This window comes from Myotis yumanensis, unplaced genomic scaffold (genome assembly GCF_028538775.1).
Source record: "Myotis yumanensis isolate MYYU_CA2020_CCGP unplaced genomic scaffold, mMyoYum1.0.hap1 SCAF_3, whole genome shotgun sequence".
Lineage (NCBI taxonomy): Eukaryota > Metazoa > Chordata > Mammalia > Chiroptera > Vespertilionidae > Myotis > Myotis yumanensis.
This window is the reverse complement of record NW_027223754.1, coordinates 158597759-158625266: the sequence shown is the minus strand read 5'-3', so window position 1 is coordinate 158625266 and position 27508 is coordinate 158597759. Positions and strand designations below refer to the sequence as shown.

The 27508-nt window shown below is 46.2% G+C and overlaps 2 protein-coding genes across 11 annotated transcripts in view; one reads left to right on the top strand and one right to left on the bottom strand.

The window, feature by feature from the left end:
* RBMS2 (RNA binding motif single stranded interacting protein 2) overlaps window positions 1–11782 on the top strand; it is a 60885-nt gene extending 49103 nt beyond the window's left edge. For 3 of the 10 annotated variants that reach the window (XM_070409966.1, XM_070409961.1, XM_070409970.1), the window contains 5 exons: window positions 1315–1413; window positions 3449–3526; window positions 3821–3931; window positions 9508–9603; window positions 11339–11782. In XM_070409966.1, coding sequence (XP_070266067.1) covers window positions 1315–1413; window positions 3449–3526; window positions 3821–3931; window positions 9508–9603; window positions 11339–11422 — 468 coding nt within the window. In that variant the 3' untranslated portion in view covers window positions 11423–11782. The other 7 variants (XM_070409962.1, XM_070409963.1, XM_070409964.1 and 4 more) reach the window with 7 other exon arrangements.
* The window catches only part of BAZ2A (bromodomain adjacent to zinc finger domain 2A), a 37563-nt gene continuing 21446 nt past the window's right edge, over window positions 11392–27508 (bottom strand). Inside the window, exons 5-29 of the mRNA XM_070409960.1 lie at window positions 27023–27241; window positions 26075–26551; window positions 25873–25933; window positions 24715–24823; window positions 24214–24315; window positions 23835–24045; window positions 22084–22184; window positions 21714–21779; window positions 21306–21533; window positions 20935–21189; window positions 20344–20558; window positions 19988–20062; window positions 19606–19786; window positions 18541–18600; window positions 18194–18338; window positions 17032–17684; window positions 16649–16871; window positions 16376–16531; window positions 16119–16270; window positions 15659–15948; window positions 15436–15568; window positions 15184–15330; window positions 14549–14775; window positions 14292–14435; window positions 11392–14206 (exon numbers count right to left, since the gene is read on the bottom strand). Coding sequence (XP_070266061.1) covers window positions 14041–14206; window positions 14292–14435; window positions 14549–14775; window positions 15184–15330; window positions 15436–15568; window positions 15659–15948; window positions 16119–16270; window positions 16376–16531; window positions 16649–16871; window positions 17032–17684; window positions 18194–18338; window positions 18541–18600; window positions 19606–19786; window positions 19988–20062; window positions 20344–20558; window positions 20935–21189; window positions 21306–21533; window positions 21714–21779; window positions 22084–22184; window positions 23835–24045; window positions 24214–24315; window positions 24715–24823; window positions 25873–25933; window positions 26075–26551; window positions 27023–27241 — 4796 coding nt within the window. The 3' untranslated portion in view covers window positions 11392–14040. The remainder of the gene's footprint in view (window positions 14207–14291; window positions 14436–14548; window positions 14776–15183; window positions 15331–15435; window positions 15569–15658; window positions 15949–16118; window positions 16271–16375; window positions 16532–16648; window positions 16872–17031; window positions 17685–18193; window positions 18339–18540; window positions 18601–19605; window positions 19787–19987; window positions 20063–20343; window positions 20559–20934; window positions 21190–21305; window positions 21534–21713; window positions 21780–22083; window positions 22185–23834; window positions 24046–24213; window positions 24316–24714; window positions 24824–25872; window positions 25934–26074; window positions 26552–27022; window positions 27242–27508) is intronic.

The window sequence follows — 27508 nt, the reverse complement described above, 5'->3', positions numbered from 1 at the left end:
TTGACATTTTTAAAAGTACGAACCTTTTCACTCAAGATATGGTATTTCTTTTCATATTTTTAAATCTTTTTGTGTCCATAAATAAGATTTTAGTTTTGTTTATGTAGGCCTTATCCTTTTCTTGTTAAATATATTCCTAAGTATTCTATCATTTTTATAAGCATTTCTAGATACACTTGAAAAAAAACCTATTAATTTATGTTCATCTATTTAGTATGCAACTAACTTATCAAATTTTCTTAATACTACTAGCATTTTTTTTACTTGAGTCTCTTAGGTTTTCCAGGTATACAATTATATCATCAGTGCAAAATAATAGTTTCTCTTCCTTTCCAATTTTATGCCAGTTGTGCTCTTATCTAACTGCATTTTTTTAACCTTACTATAAGTAGGCTACTATATTTGCAGTGGTTTTAATATGACTTTGTTTTGGTTAAGGTTAGCAGCTAGTTTTTGGTAATGACATTTAATATATGTAAGTAGTTTCTTTCTAGTCCCTATTTTACTTGTGATTTTTTAAAAAAAAGCTGCCGAATTTTATCAAATGTCTTTAATAAGATATAATGTAAATTATATCTCAATTTTAAAATGAAAAAATTAGCAATGAGAAGTTAGAAATGCCTCATAATAATACATACCATAAAAGTCACCCTCTTAAAGTATGCAAATCAGTAGTGTGTAGTATATTTACAAAGTTATACAACTATCACCAATATCTAATTCCAGAACATTTGCATCCCCTCAGAAAGAAACTCTGTCCCATTAGTAGTCGTTCCCTCTTCTTCCTTCCACCCAACCCCTGGCAGCCACTAGTATACTTTCTATGCCTATAGATTTGCCTGTTCTACACGTTTCATAATAAATGGAAGCATACAATATACTTGTGTCTGGCTTCTGTCAGCTGGCATGTTTTCAAACTTCATCCATGTTGTAGCATGTATCAGGACTTCATTCTTTTTTATGACTGAATCATATTCCACTATATGGATAATACCTCATTTGTTATTAATTTATCAGTTGATGGCCATTTGAGTTGTTTCTACCTATGGGCTATTATGAATGATGCTGCCATGAATATTTGTGTATAATTTTTGTGTGGACATATGCTTTCCCTTTTCTTGAGTATATACCGAAGAGTGGGATTTCTGGGTTGTCCAGTAACTGTTTAACTTCTTGAGGAACTGCCAGCTGTTTTCCAAAGTTGCAGAACCATTTTATGTTCCCACCTACTGTACATAATACTTGCTATTGTCTTTTTAAAAATTTTTTATTGTCCTTTTTAAAAAATTGATTTTAATTTTATTGGTTTTAAAGAGAGAGGAAGGGAGAGGGAGAAACATCGATGTGAAAGAGAAATATCGATCGACTGCCTCCTGCCAGCACCCCAGACTGGGCATCAAGCCGGCAACCTGGGTATGTGCCCTGACTGGGAATCAAACCAGTAACCTTTCAGTGCATGGGATGATGCTCAACCAACTGAGCCATACCTGCCAGGGCTTTAATTGATTTTAGAGAGAGTAAGGGAGAGAGAGGAACATTGATATGAGAGAGAAATATTGATTGGCTGCCTTTTGCATGAGCCCCGGTTGGGGATTGAACCAGGGTATGTACTCTGACCCAGAATCGAGTCCGAGACCCATGGTCACCACCCCAACCAACCGAGCCGTACTGACCAGCGCTATTTTGTCCTTTTAATTATAGTCATCCTAGTGGATGTGAAGTGGTATCTCATTGTGTTTTTCATTGGCATTTCCCTAGTGGTTAATTACTTTATGCCTCTTTCATGTGCTTATTGGCCATTTGTATATATTCTTAAAGAAATATTTATTTAAATCCTTTGCCCATTTTTATTTTTATTTTATTTTTTTCAATTTTATATAAAATCAAGCACAATTTTATTTAACTGGTTTTTTAATAAAAAATACAGTAGTATGCCCAGCTGGTGTGGTTCAGTGGTTGAGTGTTGACCTATGAACCAGGAGGTCATGGTCCGATTCCAGTCAGGGCACATGCCTGGGTTGCGGGCTCCATCCCAGTAGGAAGGCATGCAGGAGGCAGCTGATCAATGATTCCCTCTCATCATTGATATTTCTATCTCTCTCTCCCTCTCCCTTCCTCTTTGAAATCAATAAAAATAGATTTTAAAAAATACAGTACTATTGGTTATGTTCTGATTTCCCTGGTGAAGCATCAACATCAGTGACAAATTTTCACATACATGAATCAGGGATGGAAAGTTAAAATGAGGTATATATGGCATTCTGAGCTAAGGATGGGGTAAGGCTCTTTGGGGGCTTCAGAAGGTCACTGCAGGATGAGAAGAAGAGCAGGTGTTTGCCCTGCCCAATAGGTAGACAGAAGCGGTTATCTCTGATAATTTTTCATTATGGACAAGGTACCTAATTCAAGTTCTCCTTAAGTAGTTAAAGGAAGAGGGGGGCAGAAGTTTCTCTTGTAAGTCTCAGTTGCCTTTAGCTCAAAATAATCTGCATAGTACAGAGGCACATCTTGGGGTGACTCATTTTGAACCCCTACAAAGGTTAAGCTGTTAGGGCTTCAGCCTCTGGGATGCCCATTTTTAAATTGGGTTATTTGTTGTGGTATAAGGGTTGCTAATTTTATAAAAACAAGTTTACTTATAATGTTTCTATTATATTTTTAAATCATATATATATATATAGATAGATAGATATATAGATACACACACACACACATATTTTTATTTTTTGCATTTGTTGGTTGATCTCGGATGTGCTCTGACCAGAGATCAAACCTGCAACCTTGATGTATCAGGACTATGCTCTAACCAACTGAGCTACCTGGCCAGGGCCAAAGCAATATCCTATCTAATAAAGAGGGAATATGCTAATTGACTCTCACGCCATCGCAAAGATGGCATTGCCCACAGCCAATAAGGAGGGGATATGCTAATTGACTGCCCCGCCCTCAAAGATGGCAGCGCCCACAGCCAATAAGGAGGGAATGAGGGACAACCCCCCCCCCCCCCCCAGTGCATGAATTTCATGCATCGGGCCTCTAGTGTATATATATTCTTTAATTGAATTTATGGGGGTGACATTGGTTAATAAAAGTATAGGTTTTAAGGGTACAATTCTACAATACATCATCTGTATATTGTATTGTGTGCTTACTACCCCAAGTCAGGTCTCCTTCCATCACCTCTTATCCTCCCTTTCCCCTCTCCTACTCCCCCACCCGCCTTTCCCTCTGGTAATCACCATACTGTTGTCTGTGTCTTCACCTTTTTCACCCAACCTCCCTCCCCTCCCCTCTAACAGCTGTCAGTCTGTTCTCTGTATTAATGTTTCTATTTTGTGATGGGGAACTCCAGCTTTGGGGGGATTGTCTGAACATTGTCAGATCATTGGGCAAAACAATGGTTTCTAGATAATTAACATTTTTGCTTGTTTCTTTTTGCGTGCATTAGAGAGTAACTCAGACATCGCCTCTACAAGCACCTAACCCGTCGTGGCTGCACCACCAGTCATACCTCATACAGCCTTCAGTGAGTGCTCAGAAGCGGGCAAGATGGGGTTTGATGAGAGGGGATGTGGGTTTGAGTTCTGGCTCAAGCCCTATGCAACCCAAGTATATGACCTTAAGTTTTGTGAGTTTGTTATTCTTAGGCAGGGATCCAGACAGACAGACGGGCAGAGTGCCTACTCCTGTTGCATAACGGGGTAGCTGCTCACCTCTCATTTTCCAGGAATTTTAAATGGTCCCAGTAGCCGCGGATCACTGCTGCAGGCAGCCTCACAGAATGCTGCCAACTAACCCTGTCCTTTGTCGCTGCCTCTAGGGTTCAGTTCTGACCCCAGGGATGGACCACCCCCTTTCTCTCCAGCCCGCCTCCATGATGGGACCTCTTACCCAGCAACTGGGCCACCTCTCCCTCAGCACCACGGGCGCGGTAAAGCAGAATGTTTCTGATTATAAACTCCTACTGAGGAAGGAATATTTGTGTAATACTTTTCAGGATAAATACTTATGATGATGAGAATCGCTTCAGTATCATTGAGGGCACACTCAGAATAGGGGATAAACTTAAAAGATAATCATCCATGAGCTAGGAATATAGCCATTCTGCTCCCCAGCCCACTCCTTTTAACTGATTCCTACTCATGAAACTAAACAAATGGTGTTTCTATCTACATACTAGTTTATCTAGGAGATCATTCACATCTCCTAGAAATCCTTATCAAAATAATCACTAGGTTTCTTGTAGGCCTGCTGCCTTCTGATTTGCCCAGGAGGGCTTCCCGGCAGAGAGGTAGCGCAGAAAGCAGGAAAGAGGAGAAAAAGCATCATGTGTGTATAAGTCTCTCTAAGCCAGTATAGCTCTGAAGTGCTTTTAAAAAGCACATGAAATTTGACAATTAGCCCTCACTGGTGTGGCTGAGTTGGTTGAGTGTCATCCAGTGTACCTAAAGGTGGTCAGTTCGATTCCCCATCAGGGCACATGCCCAGGTTGCGGGCTCAGTCCCAGTCAGGGTGCGTGCCTGAGGCAGATGACAGATGTTTCTCTCTCTCTCTCTCTCTCTCTCTCTCTCTCTCTCTCTCTCTCTCTCCCTCCCTCCCTTTTGCCTCCTTCCCCTCTCAAATCAATAAAAACATATTTTTAAAAAGCAAATCAGACAAATTAATATCTCTGGGGATGGAACAAAGGCATCAGTAGTTGCTAAATCTTCCCAGGTGCTTTCAGTGTAGCCAAGAGTCACTCAGCCTACTGGTGTTTTTCATTCTAGTACATGCCAACTGCGGCCGCCATGCAAGGAGCTTACATCTCCCAGTACACCCCAGTGCCTTCTTCCAACGTGTCAGTTGAGGTGAGAACGTTATAATTAATCTCTTTGGATTGAGGATAAAATGAAAGAGGCAGATTTTCCCATTCAAGATCTCCCTCTCACAATGATGCTGATTCTGTGTTCACAAATAGCTGGTAGGTGAAGAATGTAGGAAGGAAAGACTTTGTGTCCTTGAATGAGGCCCTTCCTGACATTCAGCCAGATAGTAAATACCAGGATGCTGGCTTGTATTCACTAGTGTTTCTTGGGAACAGGCTGCTCTAGACGCTGGGGAGGTAATGCTGGGTGTGTGATGCATGTGTGCTGTTGCATGTGCACCTAACACTGGCGTATGGGAGTGGGTAGGTTGGGGAAGGCACTCGCCTCTGGGTGGGTTTTATTTAGGCTGCTTTAGTGGCAGGGGAGATAAGGGTGCACAAGGTGACTCCCTGCTTTGGCTGTGGTTACAGGAGAACAGCAGCCAGCAAAGTCAGGTGACTATGGATGCTCCCTCAGACCACGGGGTCTATTCTTTCCAGTTCAACAAGTAACAGGGGTAAGGATCACATGCTGAGGGCTAGGGTGTGCTGAGCAGCTGAGGTCAGACAGGGTCTCATGCTTGTCATTCCCCCTCCCTACCCTCTGGCTTATTCCTCCTTTAGGACTCCCCTCCCCGTCTTTGTTGAATCCAAATGAATTCTTGGAGATGCTGATGCTCCCAGACTCCAGAGGGCTAACCAGGAATACAGATCATCTGTGGGCCCCGCTAAGACCTACCACTTGGCCTTCGTTTCTCACAGGCCTGGGTCTGAGAAAGAAATCTCAGCACTCGTGTCCTCTGCTCTTCCTCCATTCCTGAAGGAGCCTCGGGAACCAGGGAACCGGCACTTTGTGTGTGTGCTACATTCAAAGGAATCAAAACAACCTTTTTTTCTTTCTTTTGCAAATAAAGTTTTATGTGTTGTTTTGTTTTTAAAAAACTGCGATATGCAATTCCCCTATCCCAAAGAGACATGGTGCCTGGAACTTCTTATCTTTATGAAAAACACTTTTTGATGTGTTGAACTTATCTGAGAAGGCTTTTAAACTTTTTTTTGTTATTTTTTTTCTCTTAAAAAAAAGGAAAAAAGAAAGGAGTGGTGCTAAAACGTTGAAGGATTCCTACTGTGGGCCCTTCTTACTGAGTTTAGTTATGGACTTATTTTGGTCTAAGAAAATATGCAGTTTGAAATTTTTGCTTTATAAAGCTCGTCACTCACTCGTCCTTGTCTTTTCTCCACTCATTTTATGCTTTGCTTCTCTCATCCATATTTTTCTTCTCCTTTCCAAACAGCAGAGCTTGTCTGTTTCACTTTTTTCCAGTTTTTAATTTTGTGAATTTCTCTTTTGAATGAAATTTTCATATGGAATCGTTAGGGGCCTGGGCAAGGAACAAGGCAGAACACTAGGCATGCCATGGATGTGGTTTCTTCCCGTTGTCCTGCCGCATCCTGTGAGAAAATACTAGACTTTGTCTTCAGGAAGCAGAGATTCGACCTAGGCTCATTAAGGAGACAACCCCACAGCCTTGAAAGTCACACTTGAGCCAAATTTGGATGAAGACCAGGTCGTCCCTTGCAAGTTACAGAAGGATGGGTTCAACTGATTTCTAATTCTTCTCACTGCCAGGCTAACACCCTCTGAAGAAGTGTCCTCTCTAGCTACAGCTTTTCTGCTTCCTGGAGGTTCCTGTCTCCTCTGGGGCTCAGGGTCCCTCTCCTCCCCGCCGCACCTTGCTGTGCTGGGGGCCTTTGCAGTCGTGACCCTGCTGGCTCCCCCTCGGCTCCGTCCCCACTGTGGAAGCTTCCTCGCTTCACTCCAGACTGACAGTTTAAAGGAGACCATTTGGCCTTCCCTGGAGACATTTTTCACTGTCCAGCCTGGGGGTAGAGGTTGTGTGCTACTGGCACCTAGTGGCTAGACACCAGGGATGCTGCTAACCATTCTACAGTGCACAGGGCACCCTCCACACCCCCAACAAAGAATGATCTGGCTCAAAACGTCAGTAGAGCCAAGGTTGATGAGAAACCTTGATGGAGACAGTGTAGTCCCTGCCTCCTGATCAGAGGATTTGGTAAGTTCCCACTCCAACCCTGGACACACATGGCCTTTTGACACTCATGCAACTAGTTGAAAGTAACAAATGGGGTCCTTGACGTTTCCTCAGGCTTTGACCTTTGACAGCTCTGCATGCCCTTGAAAGGCTGTGCTGTTTGCACACTCACATCCAGAGGGATCAGCGTGGGGACTGTTGGGTGTGTATGCCGTGCAGGGGTGGGAAAGGACAAAGCTCTCTGTCGCTGGCCAGGGCCACCTGTCCTGCCCTGGGGTGTTCGGGACCCTTTGCCAGGGAACCAGTACTTTTCCTTTTTGTGGAAAGACAACAGGGAGGTAGGATAGGAAAGGACGGTAAATCCCATCTCATCATTTACAATATCAGGAGTCTTTTTAAAAAAGCCTATATTTTCTCTTGAACTCCATCTCCTCTGCAAGCCCTCACTCTATGCATAAGGAGACAGAGAGGAGAAAACATTTGCACATCTTCTAGGACAGTGATGGCGAACCTTTTGAGCTTGGCGTGTCAGCATTTTGAAAAACCCTAACTTAACTCTGGTGCCGTGTCACATATAGAAATTTTTTGATATTTGCAACCATAGTAAAACAAAGACTTATATTTTTGATATTTATTTTATATATTTAAATGCCATTTAACAAAGAAAAATCAACCAAAAAAATGAGTTCGCGTGTCACCTCTGACACGCGTGCCATAGGTTCGCCATCACTGCTCTAGGAAGTACGATACCGCCTCTTCTCCCAGCCCCTTCCTTATACACGGAAAGGAAAGCTCTGCTCGCCTTCACTTCAAGGTCAGGTGCCTTTCCACCAGGTAATCGGACTGCAGGCCAAATGACAGAGAATGGAGAAACAGGTGTTCATTAGGCTGGCCGTAGGAGAGGAAGGATATGATGTTGGGGGGCAGGGAGGGGGAAGAAGCTGTATTGGGCCCAGCTTTCCTTCCCCTCCCACCCATTCCAGAATTGGGGGTCCAAATGTCCCCTACCCTTAGATGGTCCTTTTGTACATCCTGGGGGTAAGTGGGGGAGAGGGGGCAATGGGTAGGATATAAAGTGTCAAGGACAGAGTTGCCAGTATTAATTTCTCATGGGTGCTTCCAACCTCAGGAAGGGCCAATCCAATATAAAACAGCCCAAGTTCAATAATCTTTTAGAGGGTGTATCTGGGCATTTCCTACTTAAGGGAAGTACACTATAGATTTCTTGTCTGTGGTCTTGAAGGAAGAGAAAACAAACCCAGACTCCTGCTCATTGGATAGTGGCTTGGAGAAGCCCTACTGAGGTTCAGTGCAGTGGGGACTTTGCACACATGGAAACTGTTGCTGTCTCTGCTGCCCCTCCTCTGTCTCCCAGAACTCCTGATTCTACTTTCTCCGTATTTAAAAAAAATTTAAATGTGACTTTGCTTTGTTTTAAATTCTGAAGTTACCTTTTGTGTGTTCTCATGTGAATCTACTTAATGAATTGTGTTGTGTGTTTCTCGCTTAGGCATGTTTGGTTGAGCATGGGAAGTATGGAGAGCCTGAAGTTATTTTTGTAGTTGTTAGTGGCACTATGCAATTTTTTAAAACACGTTTTTATTGATTTCAGAGAGGAAGGGAGAGGGAGTTAGAAACATCAATGATGAGAGAATCATCAATCGGCTGCCTCCTGCACGCCCCCTACTGGGGATGAGCCTGCAACCCAGGCATGTGCCCTTGACCAGAATCGAATCCGGGACCCTTTAGTCCGCAGGCTGACGCTCTATCCACTGAGCCAAACCAGCTAGGATATGAAATTTCTTTTTGGTGTTTTTGGGTTACCTCATATTCTCTTCTAGTTGTTAGTTCATTTCTCCCCCACCCCCCATTGATTTTTAGAGCGAGTGGGAGAGGAAAAGACAGAGAAACATCAATGTGAGAGAATCACATTGATTGGTTGCCTCCAAAGCCTGCAACCGAGGTATGTGCCCTTGGCCAGAATCTAACCTGGGATCCTTTGGTCTGCAGGCTGACACTCTATCCACTGAGCAAACTGGCTAGGGCTGTTAGTTCATTTGGATCAGGTCAAACATGGGCGAGTGATTGGATAAAGGAGAGGGGAGGAATAAGGGATACTTTTTTGTGTGAAATAGCCTACTGGTGGCAGGGGAACTGTAGGGGAGCCTTCAAATTCACAACCTAGGGTTGGGCGCTTTAAACACTACTGCCTAGTGATTCTGAATTGTCTTCATAGAGCCCAGATGTGTTTCTCTGCATGTCACATCTCTTCCCCACATTACAGATGCTCATAACACTTTTAAAAAATATATATATATTTATTGATTTTTTTACAGAGAGGAAGGGAGGAGAGTTAGAAACATCAATGAGAGAGAAACATCAATCAGCTGCCTCCTGCACACTCCTTACTGTGGATGTGCCTGCAACCAAAGTACATGCCCCTGACCGGAATCGAACCTGGAACCCTTCAGTCCGCAGGCCAATGCTCTATCCACTGAGCCAAACTGGTCGGGGCTCATAACACTCTTAAAATATTTTAATACCTTGTATTTTTGTTTTCAAATAGAACATCCTCAAGACACTTCCTCAAATGATCTTGTTCTTTACTAGGCTCAAAGCCTGCCTGTCCCATCTCATGCCAGTGTTATTACTGCCCCTCACGCTGAGATGATGCAGACCCCAGGCTGCTTGTGGACTTTTTGGAGGGTGAGTAGAGGTTAGGGAAGATGTGGGAATGATGAGGAGAAATGTTATTTTTTAACCAAAGAATTTGAAGAGCTGCCCAGACTTGAAAGCCTAGTGGCTCTGAAGCAGGAATAGCTCTTGTAATAAGTGAGGGTTGTAGGAAGACATTAATTTGCATTGAGGGTGAAAACTAGACCTTACTGGGCCACAGGCCATCCCTGGGCGGGGCCACTGCAGCCCAGTTTCATTTCTCTGCCTTTTCTAACTTACGGATCAGTGAACTCTTTCACCCCCTCGTGCCTGCAATGCTCACTCCCTGCTGCTGCAGCGTCAGCCCTGTGGGGGCCTCCGTGTGGGTGGGTACTTGGCAGCACAAAGGTGCTGTGAGGCCTTGCTGGAATGGAATGCTGTGCGGTCCTGGACAGAGATCTAGTTTTCTAGAAAAAACGTCACTGCTGCTCACACGTGTGCTCCACCTCTGGGAGAGCAGCAGCATTGCACTTTGACCTTTCCAAGAGCAATAAACTTGGATGGGGAAATCGGGTCTAAACTTGCCCCCGGCTCCGATAGACTAGCTTTAGAGCAAAAGGGTGGTGTTACGAAAGTCAACCTGTAAGGGCTAGGTCCTCAATCTTATGCCTTGTCCTATTCTCCCCAATTCCCTCTTAAGCCAACTACTCCATTTCTGTGCTTACTTGCATTTTAGGTCCTTCCAAGCATCAACAGAACCCTCATATTGACTCAGCTTTCCCCCTTCCTTTCTTAGGAGGACGAAGGCACTCCTGCTTTCCTCTACTCTTTCTGACCTTCATGAGGGTTAGGAAGCTGGGGGCTAGAGATGGTTCATGATCCAAGTGCCAACGTTCTGGTCACCCTAGAACGGTGTGCATGCTCCCCTAGTCTTGCTGTGGTGGGCCAGGGGTAACTAACGACAGCCTGGCCTAGGAACACATGGGACAGAGCAGAGCTCAGACTCTGGGTGACTTGGCCAGTGGCTGCCATGTAGCTGAGAAGGTAAGCAAGCACCAAAGAGGGCGTTTGTGAACAGACTGCTCCTTCTCCATCGTATTCCATGTAGGTTAGAGGGTCACCAAAATGAAGCTTCCAGCCACGTCTTCTCCCCACGACTGGTGTCCCGTCCCCTCACACACACTTTCTGGGTGGTGAGTGCTCTCTTGCATGCACTTAGCACCTTGGACAGGAAAAAGCTTCATTTGTACTCAAACACACCTCTTTATCCAGAGGCTTCTATTTTTATTCTCTTCCCAAGTCTATGCCTGTGCCACCCATTTAGCTTATTCTTCCTTTTCTGACCTTTGGTATTCTCATGTTCCTCCCCTACAATTTGGTAGAGCTTCATTTTGTCTCATTTCAACCTTTGTTTTTAAATAAAACATAAAACACGAACATCTGCCTCCAGGTGTCTTATCCATGGGTGGAAGCTGGAAGCTGGTGATGGGCCCACACTGGCTACTACGGGAATACAGGTGGCAGCTTAGGAGGCCAAAGCCCCGTCGCACAAGGAGGAACCAGGCACAGAGTCCCGTGTTGCTCCAGCACCGTGGCCTGAGGCACTGGGATCCCGTTCCGACCCCAGGAGCAGAAGTTCTGCTCTGGGATTACCTCTTGTACAGGAAGGGCCAAGCCTGGAGGTTTGGGATAAACCTTGGAAGGTTAAGAGCATATTGCTGTCCTGCCTGCTGTCTCCTACACCAAACCAGTCATACTCACCCTCACACCTTGTGTTCCCCTCTAGGCAAACGTGAGAACCGATGTTGAAGGGAAGATAAATACACAGAGTCTTGTGAATCTCTATCAAATGTGGTTTTTATTCAACTGACAAGCACTTTTCTACAGCTGCACTTGTGGAACATCACATGGCAAAAACAGGAGTTTTTTCTCTAGACTTTTTTTTCTTTTTTTAAACCTTATTAAAAATGAGGTTGGTCCTAAAAATATAGAAAGAAATAAATTTAAATTCACAAAAAACTGTACATTATCAAAAAGTCACTAAAACACCACATTTGGTTATATAAAAAGTCAAGTCCCTTTTGATGTAAAAGGAACGTGGAAACTTGTTGGTGTTGATGGTGTGGTTTCTTCCTGTTACCAGACTGATGGGGGAGGGGAAACAAAGGAGTAGGGAGTGAGTTTTTTTTTTTTTTTTTAACCTGCCTTCCCTACCAAATACTCTTATTTATCAAGAGAAAATCCACCTAGCTCAAGGGGCAGTGAAGAGGAGGAAAGAAAAGTGAGAAATGGCCCCTTTGATCATGCCCTACTCCACCACCCGCCCCCAGCCCCCACACTGCAAACTGAGGCTGGGACTCCACCCCACCTTAAGAGTGCCTGGTCCCTAGGGAAAGAGATGGAGCTGGGAGAGGAACACAAAGTAGGAACAATTGAGATTTCACTCCCCTGTCCACCTTGCCTCCAACAATAAAATTACTTTAGGACATTTTACACCAGGGGAAAACTGCTATGGGGAGAAAAGAAGAGCCCCAACTATAACAGTTTCAAACGTTTGACTAACACAAAGTTTGTTACAGCGCAGTTATTTAGATAAAATATAAATATTTATGCATAATATAAAGTCAATTCAAATATTCTTCAATCCACCTCTTATTTAAAAGCAAAAAAAAAAATCTCGAATAAAATTAAAAGTTTTGAGGTTTATCTGACAGAAAAGGCGACTTTAGAAATAGGCTATGGGGGAGAAGGGGCATAAAGGAATAAGAAAGGGCTGCCCCAGGACCACACTGCCCCCCACCCCGTGGCTATTCAGTGCTGCCAGAAGTACAAGGAATGCTCCACCTCACTGGCACCCTCCCCCAATGGAACATTTCCTGGGTGCCTTAGCTCTCTGCTTGGGCCAGCCAGCAGCCACCTCCCCAGTGCAAGTACCCGTAATTTCTGATGGGAGGGGCTCTGCTGAGCAGGAAAGCAGGGGGCTGGGCCCCATGGCTATAGCTGGGAGTTAGCAGCTTTCCTCTCACACGTTGGGACTTAACTTGAACACAGTCACATGTAGGGCAGTGGTGGACCCAAAACCCCTCCTCCTACTCTTTGTGCTCCAGGTTCTCTGCTGCAGGGAAGGGTCCTGGGGTAGGAAGTAGATAAGGGAAGGAAAGCACAACTAAACCCCCAGAAGCTCACGGGATTAGGAAAAATCCAGTTCTACCCCTCTCCCTGCAAAAGCTTAAGACTCAACGCTACTGAAAGGAGAGGGAGTTCCTGTTGAAAGATTGCACAGTTTAGAGGCTGGAACAGAAATGACTGGGAGAGAGAAGAGCCACAGCCTTGTACCCAGAAAAACTGTTCCTGTGGTTTCCCAAAGACAAAAATATGATGGTTTGAACAATGGGAAAGATGGGACTAAAAACAGAGAGTTGAGGAAATTGAATGGATGCCTTCAAACAATACAGGGGCACAATTAACAGTGTTCTCTCTTACACAAACACACACACACACACACACACACACACACACACACACACACATACACACACACACCTCAGGCCAGTAGGTTGCTACCTGGCCTCCATCTTGGGGTGCGCCCAAACTCAGCAGTAGTTGTCCCTGAGGAGTTCCCAAGAGGGAGGTTTGGGTAAGAGGTGGGGAAGGAGGCTGCAAGGCCCAGGGTCCAGGGTGCCTCCCTGTCCTCTCCCAGCTTCTGAGTTTCAGAAGAGGCTAGAAACTCGGCATGTGAGGAGTACCCAACACATGAGAGGGGATAGCTATTGGCAGAAGATGAGGACAGAAAGACAGGGACCTCTGAACTTCGTTTTTCCTCTGAAGGGAAAAAAGATTTGGAAAAGAATGAAGGAACCCGTACACGATAGTTTTACATTATTGGATGACAGAAAATCTGAAAGGGGGTAGGGGAGGAAAGGTGAAAAACTGAGAGAAAGTGAGAAGCAAGGGAGGGACTGAACATGGAAGCAGCATGTTCAGGGCCCGGTGTCCGGCTCGACACACTTGGGAATTAAGTCCACTTTACTGGCCGTCACTGCGGGTCCACACACAGTACAGAGTGTTTCTCGGTTTCACACATTCACTAGAACTATTGCTATTGTTAAACAGCCCCAGAATGCTGGGGCATGTGCAGGGAAGGAGAGGGATCTGGGGGAGGAAGTAGGGACTTCTTTCCTCCTCCTCATTTTTAATTAGGAAATAAAACAGAAAGGAAAATTATTTTTTTCTTTCTTTTTTTGGCTTTCAGTCCAGAAGGACCTCATTTCTGCCCCTCTTATTTGAGGAGCAAGAGGAGGAAAGGGAGAAGGGGTGTAAGGATAAGAGGATGTAGGGTGCTGCCAAAGGTAGAGTCAAATAGCAGATATATATATATATATATCAGATTTGAGTCGAGCCCCAGGGCAGCATCAGCAGGTGAGAATGGCAGGTTTTTGTTTGGAGGGCGCGGGGAGATGCCACAGGTGACTCCCCACCACCTTTGCCTCACAGATTGGCCTGTTTTCCCTGATAAAACTCCTCCCAGCGGCTCTCAAAGAAGCGTCGCATGATGTGCCCAGCCTTTCCCACTTCAGAGTCATCCTCATTGAAGGTCTGGCAGTTGTCAAAGACCAGAAGCGCATCAGCCGCAAACTCCTCTGAGCTGGTGTACCTGGGCAGGGGGAGGCCAAGCTGTGAGTTGAGTAGGAGGTGGAGCAGTAACAGAGGAGCCAGGAGAGGTGCTGATGTCTACTCACCCTCCTCGGAGCAGCCGCTCCCGCATGGTGGAAAAATCCATAGGGTTTTTGATAATGCGCCGGTACCCACTCACCAAACGTGGGTTCACAGGCTCCAGAAAAGGCCAGGCTGCATCATGGGACTCCATCTCCATCAAGATAATCCTACCATTAAAGGGACAGTGATGGCTGCATCTCAGGAAGCAAATACACTGACCCTCCCAGCCTTTTATTCTGGTAAAGGTAGAGCCAATTGTCCCCAGAACCACCCAACTCACTCGCAAAATGTGAGATCACTGTGATGGTTCCGCATGGAGAGCCGACGCCGCTTCGATGGTGACAGCCCTTCCTCCGAGTACCGAGGCACTGCTGGGCTTTCTCGGCCCCTCGACAGTACACGGCGTTGGCGGCCATCACCCTCTGGGAAGTTCAGCATGTAAGCACTTTTCCGCTTCTGGCCTCGTTTTGGGAAGCCAGGCTTCTGAGTGAATTCTCCTTCTACCTGCTACAGGTAGAAAAAGAAGAGATCAGCAACATCTGAAGATGTACTTGGCTTGCCCTCCAGTTCATTACAATTCCTACATGTCTAAGTGTGATCAGCTTCCAAATACTTTCACACATACGGCAGCATGTGAATTTATTCACGTAACCCAATACAGTAGGCAAAGGGCAAAGTATAATCACTCCCATTTCACAGAAGAAAGCAAGTGAGGCTATAAAATCTATGTGACTTGTCCAAAGGAGGAACAGCACTCAGGAACCCAAGGTCTCCTAGCACCTAGTCGGAAGATCTTTCCAACGACAGACTGAGGTGTGGGAAAAAGTGGTATTTGTAGGGTTGGTAGTCAATAGGATGAGAAAGAAAATCTCTGACTTCTGCTTAGGAGTGGGAATGAGAGCGCAGAAGGCTTACCTGGGCCAAACAGACAGCACAGAACCAATCTCCCTCTGGAACAGTTTCCATCTTGGGCCGATGGCAGTATATGTGGCAGCCACGGTCACACCCATCACAGAGCAGAAGAAACTCATCATTGTCACCTTTCCGGCACACTAGACAGGTCTAGACCAAGGTTGTGAGAAGGCAGGGTGAGCCTCCTTCTGCAATGACCCCACCCACTTGCGCTGATTGGCTCCCCAGCCTTCTCAGGCTCTCCCAGCCTCTTACCACTTTGTTGACTGACTTCTCCCAGGCAATGGACCTCTCCAGCTGGCCCAGGCACAAGCACACCTGGGCTGCACTCCGACACCGCTCCAGTGTCTGGCGCCAGGCCCGGATGCGAGGGGTGATCTCATATGATCTGGAGGGAGAAAGTGGTGATCTTGGATGAGTAGAATCTGTTAAACTTCTTCCCAAGACCAAGAATTGGGAGGGGAGAGGGGACACTCACATCTCTGCAGTGGTGCACTGAGGGGCAGCACTGGGTGTGCTGAGCAGGGCCTTCTCTAGCACAACCTCATGAGCTGGCCAGAGGGGCTCCCGTAGGTACCGCCGCTCCACATTCTGCTCCAGGGCAGCCAGTCGCATCACAGCCAGGTCCAGAGGGTTGGTAGTTTTACGCTGGGGGGCGAGTCCTTCCCTGCCTCGACCTCTCCAGGTGATATCCTCCTGGGAGTCAGGTAGGTGCTCACAATAGGCCAAGTCTTCACGAACAGAGTCTGGGCTAGGACATGCCCAGCCCTGCAGGTGGGAGAGAGGGATAGAACTCCTCATTGTAAAGAAAATTAAGCATAAAAAAAAATGTGACCCATTATGGTCACAGGAGATCACTTGTGAAGGAGAGACCCACAGATTTTTCCCAAGAGAGTAACACCCTTCAACAACCCCCTGCCCAGTGCCAGCCTGTGTACCCGAATCTGCAGGTCAGACAGGATGACCCGCTGTTCCAGCTCCTCTACCCACTGAAGCACAGCCAGGTCTGTCTCATACGTCTTCTCTTTGGGGGACCAGCTCAAAACCCCTTCTTGAAAAGAAGATAACTGACTGGGCTCAAAGATGGAATCTGAGAAGACAGAACACAGAGTGAAAGGCCACCAGGGCATTGTACACAGCAGCAATTCAGCATTTACTTAGGCTCTGAAGCTCAGGCTGGGTCCAAGCATCTTACCAGTTAAGGGCCGCAGGCAGACTTCCTTCAAGAAGTCCCTGTGCTTATTGAGGTGTTTGTGAAGGGCCTTCTCTCGGATTCCTCGTGGGTGCAGGGCCTTGAGCGTGGCATCCAATGTCTCAGGATCTCGGATCCACCACCAGCCTGAGCACATCTCTGTGGACAGAATTTATGTATTTGGGGTGGGGTGGGCACCAGCATGAATCACACAGCCCACATCTGATGCCACTCCTACCTGTACTATTACCCCCATTGCACCCCAAGGTTGCTCACCAGGAGGAACAGGCTGGGCTGTCAGCTGGTTTAGGTAACGCTGCTCCATCTGTTTGAAGAACTTGCTGGGAGGTCTCCCTCTCCGTTTTGGTTGTCCCAGCCCTTTGGGACTCTGTGATGTTTCGCCAGGGTCTCCTGTTCGCCTTTTAGGAGCCACCCCAGGCAAGGGGGTGGAAGAGCGCTGCACTGGAGAACAGGGGCTGGCAGCACTGGGCCTATTCACCTGTGCATGAGATGAAACACAGGGGATGAGGGTGTTTCATGTTTATAGGACCCTAATGGCTACCTATTCCCTCCCCCAATCTTAGCAACAGTCCACAGCCAGGCAATGGAGCCTGTGGCAAGAGGAAGTCAAGTGCACACCACTAATTCTGGCTACTTACTGGCTTGGAGGAGACAGGTAGCTGAGGGGAGGGAGTGGACTGGTCCTCAGAAACTGCAGGGGGTGGTGTAGGGGCAGCATTGCAGAGCATCTGGGCTGAGAAGTTACACCAGGGGGCTTGAGAATCAGGGCTGGATTCTGCCTCTTCAGGCTCTGGCTCCTCCAGAGGCTGTGATGGGGTCGGATCCAGTTTTCCAGGGCTGCTATCAGGTGTGAGGACTGAGCTGCTCAGCAGGGAGCCGTGGCTCTGAGTCTGGCTCAGCCAAGACAGGAAGGCTGACTGGCTGAGGTCATGCTGGCTCTGACCCAGAGACAAAAGCGAGCCTTCTGGCTCCAGGAACCCATTATGGGTTAGAGGCTGGGACTGAAGCTGGGGTTGGGCATAAGCCTGAAGTGGAGGGTAGGGTTGAGTCTCGGGCTGAAGTTGGACTTGGGGCTCTTCTGAAGCCTGACACCTGACAGGAGACTTAAGGTGCCTAGGTTGCATAGACTCAGGCTTAGTTTTCCGAGGGCGGCCTCGGGCCCGGGCAGGAGAACTGGCAGAGGTGCTGGAGCCAGCTAATTCCCTCTTCAGAGAAAAGGGGGCTGGGCTGGGCGCTGAGTGGGAAGCCACTTTTAAGGAGTCAGTTTCCTGCTTTATCATATCCTCAGGAACTGTAAAGAAAAGTAAAGAGCTTAAGACATACACCGATACATAAGAAGAAAGAAAAAGGGTGTATAGATGCAGGATATACACTTTCTTTTACTCTTGGTCTTAATGAGATTCTACTGGAATTTATATGCCAATGAACACAGTATCTGGGAAGGAAATACTATTCTCCCAAGTAATCAGCAGCAGTATAACTGTAAGCTAACATTTATGAAGAACCAACTATGTGCCAAGCTCTATTCTAAGAACATTAACTAATTTTAAACCCCTCAATACTCCTATGAAATATATATACTATTATCATCTCCATTTGATAAATTCGGAAACTAAAGTATACAGCTGGTAAATGGCAGAGCAGGTACACAAGCGGTCTTCCTCTACAGCCTATGCTCTTAACCACTATGGAATACTGATTCTCATAAAATGAAAGACACCTAAGTGACTAGGCAAAGGAAAAGGAATTACTGAACTTTTGTTCAATAGGTCTCAATTCAGGCTCCCATGACACACCTACCTAAGCTCCCCTCTGTTCCTTCCACAAAGATACCAGCCAAATAGGGCAACACCCAGTAGTTGCGTCTGTAGCGGTCCTGACCCAAGGAGAATGCCCGAAGCATCTGGGATGAGTGAAGCAGCTTTTTTCGAAAGAAGAGCTGACGCTGGGTAGACAATGGAAAAGGAAGATGAATAAAAAACATATTTCCAGAGTGACAGTGGTGATTTCATTCAGTATATGGGAGAAGAGCACTAGTTCTCAGCTTCCCTATAAAATTGATACCATCTGGGCCCAACTCATAAGGTGATCAATTCTCGCCCAGCCTGTATCTCCAGCTCCTGGGAGGTTAGAAGCATAATTAATACCTTGCTGAGTTTTTCTATCTGGCGTTCTAGCTCTGGGATGCTAGATGCTGTGACATCAACCTGGAGAAGAAACAAGTGGACAAGAGAAAAGGAATGATCAGATTTAAGAAAGAGAAATGCATTTAACCCTTGAATAATGACAAGTTAAAAATGCTGACACCCAGACCTAGCCGGTTTGGCTCAGAGGACAGAGCATCAGCCCACGGACTGAAGGGTCCCAGGTTCGATTCCTGTCAAGGCCATGTACCTCGGATGCATGTACCTGGCCCTTGTCAGGGCTTGTGCGGGAAGCAACCAACTGATGTGTCTGTCTCTCTCTGTCTCTCCTTGTCCCTTCCACTCTCTCTAAAAATCAATGGAAAAATATCCTCAGATGAGGATTAACAACAACAACAACAACAAAATGCTGACACCCTCCTTCCCCACAGTAAAAAATTCAAAAATAATTTTTTACTCCCCTAAAACTAAACTACAATTGTTCCTTGGTATCTGCAGGGGATTGGTTTCAGGACGCTCTACAGATATCAAAATCCACACATGCTCAAGTTTCTCATGTAAAATAATGCATACACTCAGACTCCAAACTGCAGACTGAAAATATGTAGTTTTCAATCCAAAGTTGATTGAATCTATAGATATAACCTATGTATATGGAGGACTGACTGTATGTTTATTTATTTTTTTATTATTATTGTTATTTTTGTTACTCCTCACCCGAGGATATTTTTCCATTGATTTTTAGGGAGAGCGGAAGAGAGGAAAAGACAGAGAGAAACACTGATGTGAGGGGAAGCCATCAATGGGTTGTTTCCTGCACAAGCCCTGACCAGGGCCTGGGCCAGGGAGGAGCTTGCAACCAAGATACATGCCCTTGACTGGAATCAAACCCGTGACCCCTTGGTCCACTGGCTGATGCTCTGTCCACTTAGCCAAACCAGCTAGGGCTGTATATTTATTTTTAGAAATCTGCGTGTAAGTGGACCCACACAGTGCAAACCCATGTTGTTTAAGAGTCAACTATATTCCATTTCCCAACTCCAATATTCCTTGGTCTGAGGCTTGTACCTCTCCATCTCTTCGACCCCTACGGCCATGGACAGCTGCTGTACTCTCCTCCTCTTCTTCCTCTTCCATGCCACTAGTCTCCTCCATGATCCGAGAGCTGCGCCTCCGCCCTAGGCCTTCCTCTAGCCCCTGCATCTCTACTTCAGTCCGCCCAGTTCGCTTGGCCAGAGCAGTTTTCAGTCTTGAAATAGAGATTAAAGGAAACTATGGTGAGGAATGTGATATTACCACAAAAGGAATACCTGGAATCCTGAGTCCTGGGGTAAGGTTCCAACCTCAGGGGAGGGACTAAGAAGCATCAAAATCTGGGCAAAAGTCCTGACTAAGCTTCCCCCTTTCTCCCTTTCTCTCTCTGGACCCTACCCTCTTGTCCTTTCCCTACCTCCGGAGCCGGCCTTCAACAATCCACTTGTTTTTCCTGTAGTTGGACATACTCTCCAGAGTCTTGTCAATCTCACTGCAAGAGAAAAGGGAATGGGATTTTGAGGTAACCTGGTGGCACACACAAAAAAGGGAAGTTCAAGAGAAAAGGGGCTGCAGCCTAAAGCCTAGCTTGAACAAATGGCAGAGGAAGGCTTAGGTTCTCTGGGGAAGGCGCTAAGATTCGGTCCCAGGTCACTCTAGCACCTTCAGAGCCTGGCAGTGGATACACATCACCTAGGACTCTAGATGGCTGAACCCCTCCCTATCCGATTCTGACCCAGGCACACAATCACCATCCCCACCCCTGCTCCTCACTTGATGATGAGGGTGGAGCCATTGAGCTCATGTACAAGGAAGGCCAGGACAGCAGCTTTCTGTTGGGGTGGCTGGGCCTGAAAAGGCTGGGTGCGTAGGCTGTCACAGAGGACTGGCTCCACCCCATATGCCATGAGGAAGCAGCGCAGGATCTCAGATACATTCTCTCTCGTCAGTGGGATCTCCGACAGCTTTTCCCCCAAGATCTTTAAGGACTGTTTGGAGGAGAACATAATGGAAGTTAAGAGAGAAAGAGGAACAACTCAAGTTGCATGAATCTGGAAGAGGAAAATATAGGAGAACTGGGGTTAAGATAGGAAAAGAATGAAAGTTGCTAGGACAAGATGAGAGAGGACAAAGGAAAGGTGCAAAAGAAAAGCAGTAAAAGAAAGATGAACAAAATAAGCAGAGGGAGGTCAGGAAGGAAAATGAAACAGAAGGAAAAAATACAAGGAAAACAAATTATATCTCTTCATTTGTCCCAATCACTTAAGGGAGGTGCTTTCATATTTTTAACTTAAAGAGAGAGCAAAACTGAGAAAAAGCATTGGGTCCCATGGCCCTCCCAGCCTGCCTTGGAAAGCATCTCACCTGACAGTGGGAGGGCAAGCCAGGATCATAGAGTGCAGCCTTCAGGAGCCGCACCAGCAGATCTTGCACCTCGCCCACACTGTCGCCTTGATACAGGAGTCCCTCTTGCAGGACCCCTAAACTAGGTACATCTTTGGCAGGGTCAAAGCCCAGCACCTTGCCGAAGCTGTGCAGGAACTCCACAATGGTCAAGCAGTCTGAGAAGGTCTCGCTAGGCAGGATCAGACCAGGGATGTGTGAGAAGTCAGGCAGAGGCTGTAAGGATAAAAAGTGGTAGGGGGTTCTGTCAAAGACTGGAAGACCACAGTTTGTCTTCCTTAATCCAAGTGTCTTCACAACTGGCCCCTCCAGGACCCAGGACCCCTCACTACCTGGTGGTCAGTCAGACACATATCCTCTGTGGGTTTCTTCATCTCCTCCAAGATCATCTGCTGCCTCTGCCGCTCCTCCAAGCACCTCTGTGTGACCTGTGTTTTATCTGCTTTACAGGCTGGCTTGGCTTTGGCCAGCTCCTCCTTTTCCTTCGTTTTTACCTTCTCCTTCTTCTCTCTCTTAACCTTTTCCTTCAGTTTTTCCTGCTTTGTCTTTACCTTCTCAGCCTATCCACACAAAGGAGAGAGGAATTAACAGTGCCATAAAAATTCCAGTCACCACCCTTCCCTATTCCCCTGCCTCCCACCCCAGAGCTCAGAAACAACTATAAAAAAGACCAACTCACATATGTCTTGCAAAATCAGTTTGGTGACTTCAAAGTTATACTTGTGTGTACATGCACCTACCTTGGATTTCTTCTTAGCTTCCTTCTGCTTTAAGCTCTTGGTCTCTTGTTTCCGCTTGTTTCTGGCCTGTAAACCATAAGGGAAGTCATTTCTCCTCAAACTCTGAAAGCATCTCTGCTTGGGCTAGGATTCCAAAAAGACAAGGATGCTGGGGAGGAGAGGTGAGAGATGGGATAAGGGGTTGGAAATGGGTTCTTTCTCTCACCCTGGAGATGCCCACATTCATCTTGAACAAGCCCAATTCTCTAAGTCAAGCCCCTCAAAATTCCACATAATCAAGGTGTGCTGGCTACATGGAGGTTGCCAGATGTAGGAAATAACTGGTTAACAGGAAATGTTAACCCACTGTGTAATCTCTGATGTCCCTCACCTGCCCTTGGGTAGTAGTCTGACACTCTCCACGTTGTACCTTCTGTTTCATCTTCTTCTTGATTTTATTCATCTTTGCTTTATCATCCTCATTCAGTGCTTCTGTGAGCACAGACAGAAAAATAAAGCGTAAAGCAGGCAAACCAATCTCCAGCATTCAGAGCAATATATGCATATCACAAAGCTGGCTTCCCAAGCAACTCCCTGGAGAATCTAGAAGTGGTTGTTTTTTTTTAAAGATATATTTTATTTCTTTCTTTATTTTTAAGAGATTTAAAAATTTATTTTTAGAGAGAGAGGAAGGGAGAGAGGAGAATGAGGTGGGGGGACATTGACATGAGAGCAAAGCATTGATCGGCTACCTCCTGTGCACCCCTACCGGGGATGGAGCCCACAACACAGGCATGTGCCGAGCGGGAATTGAACCGGCAATCTTTTGGTGCATGAAAAATGCACCAACCAACTGAGGCACACCGGTAAGGGCTTTTTGTTGTTGTTTTTTTAAGTATACAAAATAAAATGTTGGGATTGGAGGGCCAATGTAGAAGAGGAATCTGCTATGGGAGTAGAACAAAGAACTCAAATGGTATCTTTGGCCCAGAAACACCAGCCTCCAGAACAGACTGCATTGCTTAAGAAGGGGTCCTAAAGGCCACGATGGCAGAGTAGCCTCGTAGCCTAACCATCTCCCATACTATTTGACAATGGCAGCAACTCACAGACTATGATTTTAGAGCGGAGAATGGAAACAGAAAATCAAATTGCCAGGAAAAGACAGTGGTCTCCACTTGGAAGTAATGATTAACCAGGAAAGAAGGGCCCGAGTAATGGACATCTCAGTGCAATCAGATCAATACTGACAGAGCTGTTGTTTATGCTCAGTTCCTATGTCTTGCTCCATAGAAAGATATGAATTTCTTCCCCTTTGGAAAACTGAATATTAAATGTGATTCTGCAAAGAACAGAGTGTTTTAGAATGAATGTTTCTGATATGATAGTACCTATCCTATTCTGGCACAGAAACACTGCCACATCTGTACAACAATCCTGTAGGTTAGACAGATACTATCTGCAGATGAACCACTATAGGCTTCTATTAAAATATAAGTGACTGGCTCTAGGTCACACAGTCAGAAACTGGCAGAGCTGGAACTTTGAATTAGGAGTCAGAAGACTCCAATTTTTTTCAAATTTTTCATACTATATCAGGTTCGATTCCGGTCAAGGGCATGTACCTGGGTTGCGGGCACATCCCCAGTGGGGAGTGTGCGGGAGGCAGCTGATTGATGTTTCTCTCTCATCGATGTTTCTAACTCTCTATCTCTCTCCCTTCCTCTCTGTAAAAAATCAATAAAATATATTTTAAAAAAAAGAAAATCACTGGCATGGGGAATACAATCAATAACATTGTAGTAACTATGTACAATGCCAGGTGGGTACTAGGATTATCGAGAGAATCATTTCATAAATTATATAATTGTCTAACCACTATGCTGGACACTTGAAACCCTAGCTGGTTTGGCTCAGTGGATAGAGCATTGGCCTGGGTTCGATTTCCGGTCAAGGGCACATGTCGGGATTGTGGGCTCTATCCCCAGTGTGGGGTGTGCAGGAATCAGCCAATCAATGCTTCTCTTTCATCATTGATGTTTCTATGTCTCCCTCTCCATTCCTCTCTGAAATCAATAAAAATATATTAAAAATATACTGTCAACTGTAATTGGAAGAGAAAAAAGAGGAACAGCACTGTACCTTGGGCCTCCAGTTTCTTTGTGGGGCGGTTGTCTGTCTTATTCACTAGCTCAGTGATTTTGACCTTGGGTGGCCGACCTCGGCCCCGTTTCACCTTGGGAACTTCCTTGGTCTTGGCATTCTCAGTGTTTCGGGGTCGGCCCCGTTTCCCAGTAATTGCCTGAATCCTAGATGGGATCTCCTCTGCTGACAGTTGTATCCACCGCAAGCCCTAAGAGAATAAGGAACACTGTTACAATGGGAGGGAGTCAGTGCAAGCCTCCTGGCACTGTGAACCATTCAATGCCCCAGAACCTCCAAACCCCACAAAAAGAAAGCTGCAGCTTATCTACCAACCCTTTCTCAGGGACAAAAGCATATTTAACCCTTGGGTCTGTACCTCCGGTGTGTCTCTCTCTTCAAAGAAATCTCCAACAGGCATACGGGGACTGAAGCTGAAGTGCTCACGGCGGACACTGTGTACCACGTTGCGGTTCAGGTACTAAAAGGAAGAGATAAAGTGGCATCAATGCCCGGCCAGCGTGGCTCAGGGGTTGAGCGTCAACCTATGAACCAGGAGGTCATGATTCGATTCCCGGTCAGGGCACATGCCCGGGTTGCAGGCTTGATCCCCAGTGTGGGGTGTGCAGGAGGCAGCTGATCAATGATTCTCTCTCATCAATGATGTTTCTCTCTCTTTCTCTCTCCCTCTCTAAAAGCAATAAAAATATAGTTTAAAAAAAACAAAGAAAAATGGCATTAATGAAATCATAACCCTACCAAAATTTTTGGCCAGCAATAGCAAAGGAACAGTCCCCAAAGCAGACAATGGCAGCCTGTTGCCACTGGACCTAAGAAAGGAATCTGTACTTCCCTTAAAAGCCCATGAAAGCTACATTACCTTGATCACTTCCGGGAACTGTTTCATCCTCTTCCCACAGGGGCCATAATACCAGGTCTCCCCCTGCCATCTGTGGCTGCCCTTCTTGATTCGCACCTCTCTCCGCCACCTGCCAGAGAAGCACACGGGCCCTGCCGCCAGGTCACACCCCTATCCACTCTCAAGCCACCTAGGAGTCAAGCCCACTGAGCAATGATCCTCCCCACTTCTCTGTCACTAGAAAACTTCATGTAGATGCAAACACAGCCTGAGATACAAGCTTGGCTAGATGGCAGGCCTGAGTGCTACTAACCCCTCAGGGCCTCAGGGGAAAGTAGTAGGCCAAACTGTACAAGTCAAAAAGGCCTCCACTCCTCCTTTTACAAAGCCAGTGATACAAGCAGCCAGAAACGCCCCCATCACTGATGCCATTCAGGGAAATTACTGAGTTTCCAATAAAGAGGGTAAAGACCTAAGGGAATAAAGGCAGAAACTACAGAGGATGGGGGGAGGCAAGAGGAAGAGTAAACTCTCTGCTGACTCCATGAAATGACTCCGAAGGCCATGGTTTAGTAAAGAACTCTGTGTTCTGAGCAACAGATTATTCTAAGCCTAAGCCTTATCTTTCTCTCAAAACTTTAAGCAAAACTCAGACTTGGTGACCACGAGTAGCCTAGAGGGGCAGGGGTGGAAAAGATCAGGAAGGCACTGATTCTTACAAGGCCCTTGGTGTCAACTGACTTGTTTATTTTGGTCACGTACTGTTCTTGCCCTTACCTCTCTGAAGAACATTTTTTTAAAAAGCCAATTCATTGGGACTAAGCCACACATCATTCACTGCTAGCCATTCTCAGCATATAGGACAAGTCAGCTAATTTGAATATCTGAGCCCTAGGGTCACCACCTGGGTTTGGAAATTATAATAGCTGTAGCCCTCTGAGTAAAAAACTGAGCGGACATAAGATAAGGAAAGAATAGATGAGGAGAGGCAGACCCTGAGAGAGGAAGGAAAGCCTAGGAAGCTCATGAGAAACATTATCATTGTAGATAACTGTACTTTAATCCACTCTTGTCTAGCCCATTCCTCCCCATCCCAGATGAGGAGCTCCCTTCCCTTCTTCCTAGAGTCATTCATTAAATTTGTCAAAGTCAACGCATGTAGCAAACTAAAGCATTTACCCATGTTGGAGGGGAAGACGAACTTCTTCTGGAGTAGCAATTCGTCTCCTTAGAACATCACCTTGGGAGAAAAATAGGGGATACTGAAATAAGAATTCAGCAAAATAACAAAACAACAGGACAGCAGGGAAGGGCTGAATACCCCATGAACAGAAACTTTTCCTGGAACCAGCTAGGGATGAAACAGAATCTGGACACTCACCACCACCAGAAGTAGGGACTCCTTCTCCAGTGACCTCTTCCAAGTCAGCGGTGGTTTCAGGGAAGCTGCTGACATCCTTATTTGCTGGGGAGGATGTTGGGAAGACAGCTGCAGGGGAAGCTTCAGTGGATGCTTTTGGGGGGGTCACTGGTGAGGCCGGCAAGGAAACTTCTGAGGAGATTGGTGGGAAGGCTGGTGAGGAAGCTGGAGAGACTGTTGGGAAGGCTGCTGGGGAGATTTCCGGGGAGGCTGCTGGGGAGACTTCTGGAGAGATCTCTGGGGAAGCTGTTGGACAAACTGCCAGGGAGATTGCTGGGGAGGCTGTTGGTGAGACTGCTGGTGAGGTTGTTGGATGTAGCTGAATACTGGATGAATGGTCAGGGGCTGGCTGGGTCAGAGGTGGTGGGAAGTCTGAAGCCACCTGAGTCTCCATTTCTTGTTCTGCATCACTACCATTATTCAGGTCAAAGCCGTTATCTAGAATCCAAAGGGACAGGATGGGTAAAGGAAAAATGGTGTCATATAAAACAAGAGAATCTACTCAGTCAAACCTGGACTAAGATAAACAGGGCTACTTCAAGGGCTTGTCCCGAGAGTTGGTAAAAGAGAATTAGCCTCTGGCTGTCCTCACCATTCATGAAGGTTAAAGGGCAAAGCTGCTGCTGCTGTCACTGTGTGAAGAATTACCTTTTACCTGGAGCCAGTAAGGCCTCTGGCCTCCTTTTTCCTGCAAACTCCAAACCTCACACGTCCTTTTGGGCACAGGGCAGTGAGAGTGGAGCAGCTTGTGCCTTTTAATTCCCACCACACACTATCCCAAAGACCCCTCAGATCCCAGCAAGATGCTTTCACAGATATCCCACCCCTAAGGCCTAACTATGGAACAACAGTGTGCTCTCACTTTTTCCCAGGTCAAGGACTTTCTTTGTCCCACCTCTCCTCACTTACCTTGTAGGACAGACTCCCCAAGGACGGGTGGAGAGGTGGGGCTGGCAAAAATAGAGGCTGAAGTTTGACTGTCATCTGCCAGAAGACTGAAGTGAGTGGCATTATTGAGGGAAGGACAATCAAGGGCAGAGATCACAGGGCTGTCCTCAAGAGGCAGCTTGTCCTCTGCATCCATCAGCTCCGTATCATCTATACCATAGAGTCCTCCACTTACTGGCTCTTCAGGGGGCGAAAAAATCAGAAAGCAAGATTTAAGAAATACTTGTCTAAATATATCTAATTCTAGTCCCCACAGTGTAAAGGTTCTAATAATAAATTAGGGAAATTTTGTAGCCCTCTTTTATGAAAGAGTAAAGTCACCAGGCTATAGGGATCATAAAAGCTTGAAGTGGAAATGAAGGGAAAAGCATGGGCCCTATAACAACCCACAGACCAACGCAAAAAATTCTATCATCTATCACAAAATAGGCCTTTCTTATATTTCAG